Source organism: Mandrillus leucophaeus, unplaced genomic scaffold, assembly GCF_000951045.1.
Source record: "Mandrillus leucophaeus isolate KB7577 unplaced genomic scaffold, Mleu.le_1.0 Scaffold106, whole genome shotgun sequence".
NCBI classification, from domain to species: Eukaryota; Metazoa; Chordata; class Mammalia; order Primates; family Cercopithecidae; genus Mandrillus; species Mandrillus leucophaeus.
In genome coordinates, this window is record NW_012098765.1 from 2,846,847 (window position 1) to 2,859,377 (window position 12,531).

Here is a 12,531-nt window from a genome sequence, read left to right on the forward strand (position 1 = left end):
AAAAGAGGGCCGGGCGCGGTGGCTCACACCTGTAATCCTAGCACTTTGGGAGGCCGAGGCGGATGGATCACGAGGTCGGGAGATGGAGACAATCCTGGCTAACATGGTGAAACCCCGTCTCTACTAAAAATACACCAAAAAAATTAGCCGGGCGTGGTGGCGGGCGCCTGTAATCCCAGCTACTCGGGAGGCTGAGGCAGGAGAATGGCGTGAACCCAGGAGGCGGAGCTTGCAGTGAGCGGAGATCGTGCCACTGCACTCCAGACAGGGGCAACAGAGCCAGACTCCGTCTAAAAAAAAAAAAAAACACGAGAGAAAATAAAATAAGTAAATGAGAAGGGGAAACAGGCAAAGAAGGAGAGGGGTGGGAAGTGCTCCAAAAACAACATTCCTAGGATCACTTTTACACACGTTAGAACATCGAATGTGTGTCTGTCAGGAGGGGGAAGAGAACAGTTCTTTGTACTCTGATATCCTGACTGCAACTCAAATGCAACAGAGTAAAGACAGAGTTGGTTGCTTAACTGCCACCCAAATGGGACTTGCCTGTCATGACAATAAAGCATCACATTCCTGACATCTTTTCAGCTGCGCATTTCCCTCTGGGTACAGCACGAGAGGCAGGGCCCTCTTAACAGCTTGCTTTTTATAGCAGAAAATCCTGCTCTTATTGCACTCAGCTAGGTGAAGAGTGTTGTGAATGGAGGCTCTCACACGACAGATTCTGCATAGCCAGAGAGTTTGCAGCCACTAGACATAAAGCCTCCCATCCAACCTGAGAGATGTCTGAAGAAGCACTGGGGTATATCATTAAGAGAGGAGAAAGAACAGGCCTGAAAACCAAGAATTGGCCGGTGCAGTCGCTCATGCCTATAATCCCAGTGCTTTGGGAGGCTGAGGCGGGCAGATCACGAGGTCGGAAGATCGAGACCATCCTGGCTAACACAGTGAAACCCCATCTCTACTAAAAATACAAAAAATTAGCCGGGCGTGGTGGCGGGCACCTGTAGTCCCAGCTATTCGGGAGACCGAGGCAGGAGAGTGCTGTGAACCCGGGAGGCGGAGCTTGCAGTGAGCCGAGATTGAGCCACTGCCTTCCAGCTTGGGCCACAGAGTGAGACTCCGTCTCAAAAAACAACAACAACAACAAAAAACCACCAAGAATTTCTTCCTGCAGAGAGGGAGGAGGTCTGATAGGGAAGGATCTGTCCTGGGACTTCTGGGTTCCAACAACATCCTGATGCCTGACCTGGGTGATGGGTACTTGGGGGTCATGTTTTGTTAAATGGTCTGTGATGGTTTAATGTAGTTTTCTTTCTTTTTTTTTCCTCCTTTTTTTGAGACTGGGTTTCTCTCTGTTGCCCAGATTGGAGTGCAGTGGTGCGATCACAGCTCACTGCAGCCTTGACCTCCTGGGCTCAAGTGATCCTCTTGCCTCAGCCTCCTGAGTAGCCGGGACTACAGGCACATGCCACTGCGCCTGGCTAATTTTTTTGTATTTTTGGTAGAGACGGAATTTTGCCATGTTGCCCAGGCTGGTCTTGAACTGGGTTCAAGTGATCCACCCTCCTCGTACAGGGATTACAGGCATGCGCCCTTGTGCCTGTCCTCAGAAACTGCTTTAGGCACTGGGATACAGCAGTAAACAGACACGGCCTCCTCGTGGAGCTTGCGTTCTTGTGAGTGAGTTTACCAGTAAACAAATAGAGTTTAATGTCAAGCAGTTGTAAGGGCTGTGAAGAAAATGAAAGTGGGCAAGGGTGATAGAGGTTGAGGAGGTGCTGTTTTTAATGGGGTGGTCAGGGAAGTTTTCTCTGAGGAGTTGCCATCAGAGTGGAGGTCTGAATGATGAGACGCAGCAATCCTGCTGTGCTCGGGGAACTGCATGCCAGGCAGAAGGAACAGCAGGGTCCCTGAGGAGGCGCCTGCTTGCTGGGTGAGGAAGATCCTGGAGACCAGCATAGCTGAAGCAGCTCTGGGAGGGGCGAAGTGAACTCAGCACGAGGCTGGGTGACTGATGGGTGAGGTGTGATGGGAACTAGTGTGGTCTAGAGCCTCAGGAAAGACTCCCAGGGTAGGGAGGGATGGGCTAGTTCCTGGGGAGATGCAGCCCATCCTGCCCCCAAGCATCCCCATCACGAGGACCGTGCAGCCACAGGTGACACCTGCTGACGTCATTCAGCCCCAAGCCTCACCTTCTCCATCCTGACCCTGAGACTGCTGGATTGAGGCCTGTCTTCCAGGCCCCAACCCCACTGGACTCTCCTTTTCTCCCCACAGCTGCTTCCCGAATGATTACCAACAGCCTGAACCATGACTCCCCACCCAGCACACCCCCCAGGCGCCCAGACACCAGCACCTCCAAGATCTCGGTCACCGTGTCCAACAAGATGGCAGCAAAGAGTGCCAAGGCCACTGGTGAGGGAACACGGGCAGATGGTAGGAGGAGCTGGAGGGGAACATGGGTTGGTAGGAGGTGCTGGGGGTCATGCTTCCAATACTGTAAGGTGCTTTGAAGGCCACAAGGTATACAAAGCATTTGAACCTGAATCACCTCTGTAAACTTGGTCAAGTTGCCATACATCTGTGGGCCTCACTTTCTACATCTGTAGCATGGGGGGTGGCGATACCCCACCCAGGAGGATGGACAGAAGCACCTGAGTTGGTATGTTGAGGCATGTGTGCATTGCCTTCTCACTCAGGGGTTCAGGATTTGTGAACAAGTGTTCACCAAGCCCCCAGCTTGTGCCCAGCTCTGTGCTTGATGCTTGATGCTTGATGCTTAATGCCTGGGTCAAAGGTCAAAGAACCTCTTGCCTCCTCTTAGCAGCCAAGGGATCCTTGAAACCCTTCAGTCTGATCCTGTAACCCCCTGGGCTGTAATTCTCTGGGGCTCCCCATTATTCCAGTAATAAAGGGCATCTTCCCCACACGGTCTGTAGGGCCCTGCATCATGTGGATTTAGCTCTTGCATCGCCCCACTTTGCATGCCCACTTGCTCCCCTCCAGCCTCCTTCCCATCATGGGGCCTTTGCCCCTGGTGACCCCTTGGCCTGAGCACTCTTCCTCCCCAGACTGCTCTATGTTGGCCTCTGTCCTCCTCCAAGTCTCAGCTTGAGAGCTGGGAATGGGCCTGCAGTCCCTGGGCTCCCAGGCCTTTCCATCCACCATGCTCTTATGCCTTTGCTGGACCCATCCCCACAGCAATGACTTCATGGTGTCATAAGGCAAATGTGGAAATTGAGGCCCAGGGCGCTTCATGTTTCTGACATGCAATACCATCACGCCCCATGCACCTCCATCACAAAATCTCCCCTTTGTCCTGCAGGTTTGGAAATGCCTCACCCTCTTCTGGCCTTTGATTTGTGTGCCATGAGCAAAAAAGTTAAAATCAGGCTGAGTGTGGTGGCTCACGCCTGCAATCCCAGCACTATGAGAGGCTGAGGCAGGAGGATCCCTTGAGCCCAGGAACTCAAGACTAACCTGCACAAGATAACGAAACCCTATCTCTACATTAAAAAAAAAAAAAAAAAAAAAGGCCGGGCGTGGTGGCTCACACCTGTAATCCCAGAACTTTGGAAGGCCAAGGCAGGTGCATCACCTGAGGTCGGGAGTTTGAGAGCAGCCTGACCAATGTGGTGAAACCCCATGTCTACCAAAAATACAAAAATTAGCTGGGCGTGGTGGTGCATGCCTGTAATCCCAGCTACTTGGGAGGCTGAGGCAGGAGAATCAAACTTAGGAGGTGGAGGTTGTAATGAGCTGAGATCGTGCCATTGCACTCCAGACTGGGCAACAAGAACGAAAACTCAGTCTTTAAAAAAAAAAAAAAAAGTTAAAATCAGTGTAACAAAGTATTGCGAAGAAGATGGTGAGCCCGGGAGCAATTGACTCTTTTAACCCTTAACACGTTTGAGGGGATTCATTTTTTAAATTGAAGTGTAATTTATGCACAATCCACCACTCATAAATGTACACACAGCTCAAGTGCTTGTTGAAAAGTGAGTGCAGCCATAAAGCACTGCCTGCTTGGAGCTCTAGAACCTTTCCACCACCCAGCAGGTTCCCCATCCGAGGGGACGTGGGCTGGGCTGGGCCAGGAACCTGCTTGGAACAGGGACAGAGCCACAGAAAGCCTGGGAGGCCTGCCACAGCCTGGGGACCTGGGGATTCTGAGCACCTTCTGTGACCTCATGTTGCGCAGACCTGAGTTTCTCAGTGGTTCAGTCAGTGGTGATGTGGGTGGTTGGGAAGATAAGGGATTCCAGTCGTGAATGTGTGGAGATAAAGGATACCTAGTGTCCAGCGTCCATCCTGAGAGAACGCTTTGTCTCAAAGAGTGCTGATACCCCTGCTTTATTCCCCCAGCAGCCCTGGCCTGCCAGGAGGAGGAGAGCCTGGCTGTTCCTGCCAAGCGGCGCCGGGTCACTGCTGAGATGGAGGGGAAGTACGTCATCAACATGCCCAAAGGCACCACACCCCGCACCCGTAAGATCCTGGAGCAGCAGCAGGCTGCAAAAGGTACTGGCCCATCAGCGGCACACTTTCCTGTGGGGACCGTGTCCCTCCCTCTGCATCACACAGGGCCCGTCATATCTTACAGTGGCTGAGAAGCAGGCTTTAACGGGGATGCAGGAGCCACAGGCCAAGGGAACAGTGATGGTGGCCACAGAGGAGGGAAACACATCACTTCTGCCCTCTGATCCTGCAGTTAGTATAGCTGGTCTCCTTGGCACCTCTTCCCTAAGGGGCAGGAGCAAGGATGGAGTGATAGCCTGCTGTAAAATGAGTGGCTGTGCTTGGCCAAGGGCAGTTATCCCAAAGTGGCACCATTACTATGAGCCAGAGGAGACGAGTGGAGACACAGTCCAAAGCTAGGCCTTGTGACTTGGAGTACAGAGATAATCTCTTGGCTGGGCGTGATGACGCACACCTGAATCCCAGCCCTTTGGGAGACTGAGGTGGGAAGAGTGCTTGAGCCTAGGAGTTCAAGCATGCCACATGGTGAGCCCCTGTCTCTATTAGAAAGGCTGGGCACAGTGTCCCACGCCTGTAACTCCAGCACTTTCAGATGATGCAGAAACATATTCAGTAAAAACAAACTCTTTTCCCTCACTCCTATATCCTCGTCTCTTGTTAACCTTTCCAGACCAGCATCTATGTACGTACATATACACATATATAGGCAGTTTTTTATTTTTTAGTTTTAGTTTTTATTTTTTTGAGACAGGGTCTCACTTCATCACCCAGGCTGGGTTACGCTGAGTGGCACCTTGTCGACTCACTCCAGTCTCCTCGACCTCCCAGGTTCAAGTAGTCCTGCCTCAGCCTCCCGAGTAGCTGGGACTACAGGCACATGCCACCACGCCCGCCTAATTTTTGTATTTTTTGTAGAGACGGGATTTTGCCATGTTGCCCAGTCTGGTCTCGAACTCCTGATTTCAAGAGATCTGCCTGCTTCACCTTTCCAAATTGCTAGGATTACAAGTGTGAGCCGCTGCACTCAGCCTAGTTTTTCTTTTTTAAACACAAATAGTGTGTGTTTAAAATGTAAGTATTGTTTTACAACTTTTTTTTTTTTTTTTTGAAACGGAGTCTTGCTCTGTTACCCAGGCTGGAGTGCAGTGGCACAATCTCGGCTCACTGCAACTTCCGCTTCCTGGATTCAAGCGATTCTCCTGCCTCAATCTCCCAAGAAGCTGGGATTACAGGTGCGTGCCACCATGCCTGGCTAATTTTTATATTTTTAGTAGAGATGGGGTTTCATCGTGTTGGCCAGGCTGGTCTCAAACTCCTGACCTGCCTTCGCCTCCCAAAGTGCTGGAATTACAGGCGTGAGCCACTGTGCCCGGACTTAACTTTTCTTTTCTTTTCTTTTTTTTTTTTTTTTTGAGACAGAGTCTTGCTCTGTTTCCTGGGCTGGTGTGCTGTGGTACGAACACGGCTCACCGCAGCCTCGACCTCCTGGGTTCCTACCTTACCTCCCCAGTAGCAGGGACTATAGATTTGGGTCACCATGCCCAGCTAATTTTTAAATTCTGGTTTCCAACTCTTAGTCTCATGTGATCTGCACACCACTGCCTCCCACTGTGTTGGGATTACAGACATAAGCCACCACTCCTGGCCTGTTCTATAACTTTTTTGTTCATATATATATATTTAGAGATGGGGTCTCACTATATTACCCAGGTTGTTCTCAAACTCCTGGGCTCAGGTGATCCACCTGCCTCAGCCTCCCAAAGGGATAGCAGGTGCACCTTGCCACGCCTGGCCCATGTTCTATAACTTTTTTGTTGAGAGCTTCTCATATTAATGTAGGTAGATCTTCATTCTTTTTTTAATGGTTGTTTATTATTTCCAGAGTATTTATATACCATAATTTATTAACCATTCTATTGATGGCTATTAGGTTATAATTTAGGGGAGGAGGCACTACTGCTCATCGGATTCTCTCAGAGGTCCCTGACCCCAAGAAGTGAAAGGAACATACAGGGACTAAGAACTCTTCCCGTGCACATAATTCATGAGCTAGTGCTGAGGTGTAGGGTATCTGCCAGTTGTAGCTGGTCTTTCCCACATTTGACTCGAGCCAGATAGGGCTGGGTTAAGGTCAGTGTGAGCCAACAGTGTAGACATAACATCCAACTCAGCACAGTCTGGCCCTGCCTGTCCCAGAGCTACTGGTGTCTGGGCTGCCTTGGTATCTGTACAGAGCTCAGCCTAGGCCTGGCCCACCAGGGCGTCTCCCTGATGGCTTCACTTCCCTCCCAGGTCTCCACAGGACGTCTGTGTTTGACCGCCTCGGCGCCGAGACCAAGGCAGACACCACAACCGGGAGTAAAGTGAGTGGGGATGGGGGAGCGATCCTGTGCGTGCGAGCTCTTGTTTTCCCTGAGCGGTGCTCCTGACTCTTAACACATCTCGACCTCACTCAGCCCAGGGCCGTCTAACCTTCCTTTCCAGCCTCAGTTCCTGGCTTTGCACTGGTGGCTTTCCCATCTGTCTTCTGCCCTGGCTTCTCTCCCAATTTCCAGCCCTAGGGGTCCAGTGACTCCTGGATGCCTCCCACCCACCATGTCCCCAACTGGTCTTAGCGTCTTTCCCCAAGTTAGTCCTCTCCTGGGCCCCCATCTGAGGGCTGCCTGCCCTCCCCATTGCAGTCTGTCAGTGGGTCTGATGACTCTACTGTTCTCTCCCTCCTCTGCCACTCTCCCTGTCCGGATAGGACAATAGCCTCCTGAACGGTCTCGCACAGCTACCATGGACCCCAGCCCCCTATCCCCACAGCAGCAGTGTGTGCGGCCCACAGGACAGGGCCTGTCCCCCAACTGGAAGGCCTGCAGAGGCTTTTCACTGTGCCCATGATGCAGCCTGCACTTCCTGCCACGGCCTGCAGTTCCACAGGCCCCAGGCATGGTGTGTAGTTCAGAGTACACCCTGAAGCCTACAGGGGCCTGACTGCGTGGCTTTGGCCATGTCACTTAGGTCCTTTGTACTTCAGCCTCCTCATCTGTATAGACCCACCTCCAAGGACGGCTGCAGGGTTAAGATCATCCCTGCATGGCGCTGGGCTGTGCGGTGCCTGTTGGTGAACTATTGCAGAGCTCCCCAGCTGTGTTTCCTGTCCTGCTCCACAGGGTGCAGCAACTCTGGCTTGCTCACTTCCAAGAATCTTACCATGAGGAGGATGGGAACACTCGGGATCATGTGGCTGGAAGTTCCAGCCCTATGAAGAGCTGGGCACATAGTGAGTGCTCAATACATAGGATTATGCTTCCTGCCTTCAGGGCAAAGCATATGCTCTTTTTTTTGCTAATTCATCTTGGAGGGCCTGGCTTCAAAGTTGGTGCTTCAGGGAAAGTTCCTCTGGACTGATGAGGAGCCACCCCTGTCTTCTGCCCTCCAGCTCTCCTTCTCCATCTAGAAGGCGTTACTGTTGTTCTTGCAGAATTATTTGTGTCATTTCTGATGCCAAGCCTGTCTTCCCCACTGGATTGTGAGCCCCATGAGGGCAGAGCTGAGGCTGTCTTGGTCATCACTGTGTCCCTAGCACTGCCGGCCTAGGACCATATAGAGTTGGGACTCAAAATATCTGTGGAGTGAATGACCAGATTAATCTCTCCACTCCACTCATGCCCACCTACTGACCTTGCAAATGACCTTCCCTTTGTGCGGCATTCCCGTCCTCTTCCCTCTTTATTGGACCCACTTCCAGCTCAGATGTGCCCTCTCTCAGGGAGCCCTCCCTGAACTTCTAGGAAGGTCAGGTACTTCCTCTGGGCTCCTCCAGTCCCCTGGACTCCCCACTTCGTGGCTCTCGCCACTATCTGGGGTGTCAGTGATGGGTGTTTCTCCCAACTGTGAGTCCCAGGAGGCCAGGCACAGAGGAAGCAGCTCTCCATGAATGTGTGTTGAGTGACTCAGTGACTCATTCATCCTGTCTCTGACCTCCACAGCCCACAGGAGTCTTCAGCCGCCTGGGGGCCACCCCAGAAACGGACGAGGATCTGGCTTGGGACAGCGACAATGACAGCAGCAGCTCTGTCTTGCAGTATGCCGGGGTCCTGAAGAAGCTAGGACGGGGCCCAGCCAAGGCCAGTCCCCAGCCAGCACTGACTGTCAAAGCCAAGGCCACGAGCTCAGCGACAACGGCCGCTGCCCCGACACTGCGGCGCCTGGCGCTTTCCTCACGGTCCGGGCTTGAGAGGAAGCCGGAGTCCTTGTCTAAAGTCAGCATCATCAAGAGACTGGGCGCAGCTACCCTTGTGCCCGAGGCCCAGGACAGCCAGGTCACCAGCACCAAGAGTAAGTCCTCAGCTGAAGTCAAGGTCACCATTAAGAGGACTCTGGTGGGGCCCCGGGGGAGCAGCTCCAGCGAGGGCCTTGGTGCCCAGATGGACCACGCAGGCACTGTGAGCGTGTTCAAAAGACTGGGCCGCAGGACCTTCTAGCCCACGTGTGGGCGGGGTGCAGGCAGCAGAGCCCGTGGGCATCTGCCCTGGCCGCCCCAGGCTCCTGGCTTCATCACGCCTCCCACCAGCTCCTGGATGACACAGCTTGTCTCCCTCGGGCTCTAGAGCTAGGCCTGAGCAGTCGGGGGATCACCCCATTTCTCCTAGCCTGGGATGGTCGTCGCAGCTGGCCTGGCCCGCTCCAGGACTCCCCTTCTCTCATGTCCTCTTTGCTTTCTTCTCTGGCTGTGGCCTTGGCAGAACCTACTTTTCTACCTCTCCCAAGTGCCAGGGGGCCTCTTCCTCTCCTGTATTCCCCTTCCTCCCCCGAGCACGGTCTGCTGCCTCAGACCCCAGCTTATCAGCCCTCCCTGTCCCCCTCAACTGAGTGGGTGTCACCTGGAGGGCCTCCCTTCCCCTACTCCCCACTGACCTCCCTCACTCCTCTGCGCCTCTGCTGTGACTTCTCTCTCTCCCTGTCTTCACTCTGTTCATTTCTCTTCTGTTTTCTGTCCCCGTGGCAAGGCCCGACTGTCCGCTGCGTCCTGCCCGACCCTCCTGTACCTCCGGCCTCCCAGCGGCCCCCTCGTCGGCGGTGGCGTCGAGCCTGTTGAGACTGTTAGCCACCCTCCACTCCCAGGCTGGAGGGACCTCTCCAGACCCTGGGCTGCGGCCGAGGCGCATCCGTTTTCCTGCCCTGGGCGTCTTTGTCTCTGAAAGTCTATGGCGGGTGGTGGGCAAGGGGCACTGAGAAGGGAGGCCAGTGCCTAGAGTGAAGACAGCTGCTGTTTTAATATATTTTTGTGACTTTCAAATCATTTCCCCCCCTCCTTCAGGGTGAGTTGCAGGACTGTTTCACACTATGCGCAGTGTGGGCTGGGGGTGCTGGCAAAGGGTTGGGCTGTGTCTCTAAAGGTCAGGCTTACTGCACACACGTGGCCCATATCCCTGCTGCAAGCCCTGAGTGGAGGGGAGTAATGGCCACGGTCACCATTCAGTTAGGCCGCCCCCACCCCCAATAAGCCGTAGTGGTTCTTTGTTCACTCTGTCCCCTTCCCCCATGAATTTCACCTGCCTCTGCCACTCTGCCTGTTGGCATCTTTCCAAATGATGGGCTCCGTTTGTGAGACCACAAATTTCCACTGGTTTGGTCGCTCACCCCTCCCTGCTGCACAGCGCCCCTGAGCCAGGCCTGTCCTAGGAGCTGGTAGCAGGCAGTGAGCAGGGCCTCTCCAGGGATGGGGTGTAGGTAAAGCGGTGGTGCTGGCCAAGGAATCCGAGGAGTGGGAGAAAGTGGCCAGGGCCACTTCAGGGGTTGGGGACAGGAAGGCCTTTCAGAAGAGGTGACATGGAGGCTGAGCTGGGAATGTGACTTCGTGAAGTTCAGGAGGAGAGCTTTCAGGCAGACGGACAGCCAGGGGCAGAGGTGCTGAGGTGGGAAAACAAACAGGAAGAAGGCTGATGGCTGTGAGTGAGGGCGGGTCCTGCGTCCAGCACGAGGCAGAGATGGGTGGGCAGGAGCTAGGTGGCTGGGGACGTCGTGACCAAGGAGGAGGAATGTGCACAGTGACCCAGGAGTGCTGGATTGGGAGGATTTGGAGCTGGGGTGTGCTGAGCTGAGTTTCATTTAGGATCATTGCTCTGGCTTCTGTGAGGAGAAGGAACGGCTGGGAGGGCTGGGGCGGTTGCCTCTGCAGCGGTCCAGGCAGGAAGCCAGGGCGGCTGCGCGAGGGCGTGGTGGTGGGAGCAGGGAGGAGGGCTGCTTGGGCTGCTTAGGGTGTGCTTTGGAGGAAGAGCTGTGGGATATGCTGATGTGTTGGAAGTTGGGGCCAGAGAAGATGAGAATCACAGGGCCCGCCTAGATATTAGACCCGAGCATCTGGGGGAACAGCTGTTAACAGAGAAGGGGAGACAGGAGGAAGGAGCAGGTCAAGGAGGAGGCAGCTGTGTTCTGACCACATTGTGCCTTTTAGGGTCCACACTGGGGCTCGGGGGGACACCTGGACTGGGGGTTCATGGCTGCTGACAGTGTGCAGGGTACAGCTGGAATCAAAGCCAAGGGTCTTGGTTGGGCGTAGTGGCTCATGCTTGTCATCCCAGGACTTTGGGAGGCCGAGGCAGGTGGATCACGAGGTCAGGAGTTCGAGACCAGCCTGGCCAAGATGGTGAAACCCCGTCTCTACTAAAAATACAAAAATTAACCGGGTGTGGTGGCAGATTCCTGTAATCCCAGCTACTCAGAAGGCTGAGGCAGGAGAATCGCGTGAACCCGGGAGGCAGAGGTTGCAATGATTTGAGATCGTGCCGCTGCACTCCAGCCTAGGCAACAAGAACGAGACTCCATCTTAAAAAAAAAAAAAAAAAAGCCAAGGGCCTGGTAATACCAGCTGGAAAGGGAACATAGAGATTGGAGGGGACCCAGGATGGAATCTGGGGCCCTTTCCCTGTTTAGAGAACATGATCTGATAAAAAGAAACAGCCTAGGAAAGGTCGGGGGTTGGAGGAGAACTAATGAGAGAGCAGGTGAAGATGAGACTAGATCTCATCCGTTTATTTTCGTTGTGGGAAAATATACATCTTGTGAAATTTACCATTTTTACCATTTTATTTTTATTTATTTTTTTTGAGATAGAGTTTTGCTGTTGTTGCCTAGGCTGGAGTGCAATGGCGTGATCTTGGCTCACTGAAACCTCTACCTCCTGGGTTCAAGCGATTCACCTGCCTCAGCCTCCCTGGTAGCTGGGATTACAGGTGCCTGCCACCACTCCCAGCTAATTTTCGTATTTTTAGTAGATGGGGTTTCACTATGTTGGCCAGTCTGGTCTTGAAGTCCTGACCTCAGGTGATCCGCCCACTTCAGCCTCCCAAAGTGCTGGGATTACAGGCGTGAGCCACCACGCCTGGCCCATTTTAACCATTTTAAACTGTACCGTGCAGCGGCATTAAGTACATTCACACTGTTGTGTACCCATTACCACCATCCATCTCCAGAACTTCTTTCATCTTCCCCAAATCCATTATTTTCAGTTTTTCAGTTATGTCATATTGGAGACCAACTGTGTGTCACGCAGCGTCCCAGGTACTGGGGATGGGTTGTGAAGGGCCGGACTTCAGGATGAGGGACAGCTGTAGAGAGCAGTGATAGACCCCTTTCCCTGTGGGGTCCCAGGCTAGACCCTCCTGAGACTGGCTGAGGCCTGACCTCAAAGGATGGCAAATGCTGGCCCTCAGATTCCAGGGGCCACCCCTTCAGGTCACTGCCACCAGGAGGAGTTCACACATTCACACTTTCCCTGCTGAGCTTCAGCCTTCTTTGTTTCCTAATAATTTCCTCTGATCCCACTTCATGCGTAATTTTAACAACGGCGCCAGGCACGGTGGCTCAAGCCTGTAATCCCAGCACTTTGGGAGGCCCAGGCGGGCAGATCATGAGGTCAGGAGATCGAGACTATCCTAGCTAACACGGTGAAACCCCGTCTCTACTGAAAAATACAAAAAACTAGCCAGGCGAGGTGGCGGGCACCTGTAGTCCCAGCTACTCGGGAGGCTGAGGCAGGAGAATGGCGTAAACCCGGGAGGC

The 12,531-nt window shown here is 53.5% G+C and overlaps 1 protein-coding gene across 3 annotated transcripts in view; it reads left to right on the top strand.

Annotated features, from left to right (window-relative positions):
- LOC105542326 (chromosome unknown open reading frame, human C19orf47) overlaps positions 1-11,297 on the top strand; it is a 33,254-nt gene extending 21,957 nt beyond the window's left edge. For 2 of the 3 annotated variants that reach the window (XM_011983849.1, XM_011983842.1), the window contains exons 6-9: positions 2,281-2,418; positions 4,369-4,521; positions 6,772-6,842; positions 8,457-9,766. In XM_011983849.1, coding sequence (XP_011839239.1) covers positions 2,281-2,418; positions 4,369-4,521; positions 6,772-6,842; positions 8,457-8,951 — 857 coding nt within the window. In that variant the 3' untranslated portion in view covers positions 8,952-9,766. Of the gene's footprint in view, positions 1-2,280; positions 2,419-4,368; positions 4,522-6,771; positions 6,843-8,456 lie in introns of all 3 variants that reach the window. The other variant, XM_011983833.1, reaches the window with a different exon arrangement.
- Positions 11,298-12,531: the final 1,234 nt, after the last annotated feature.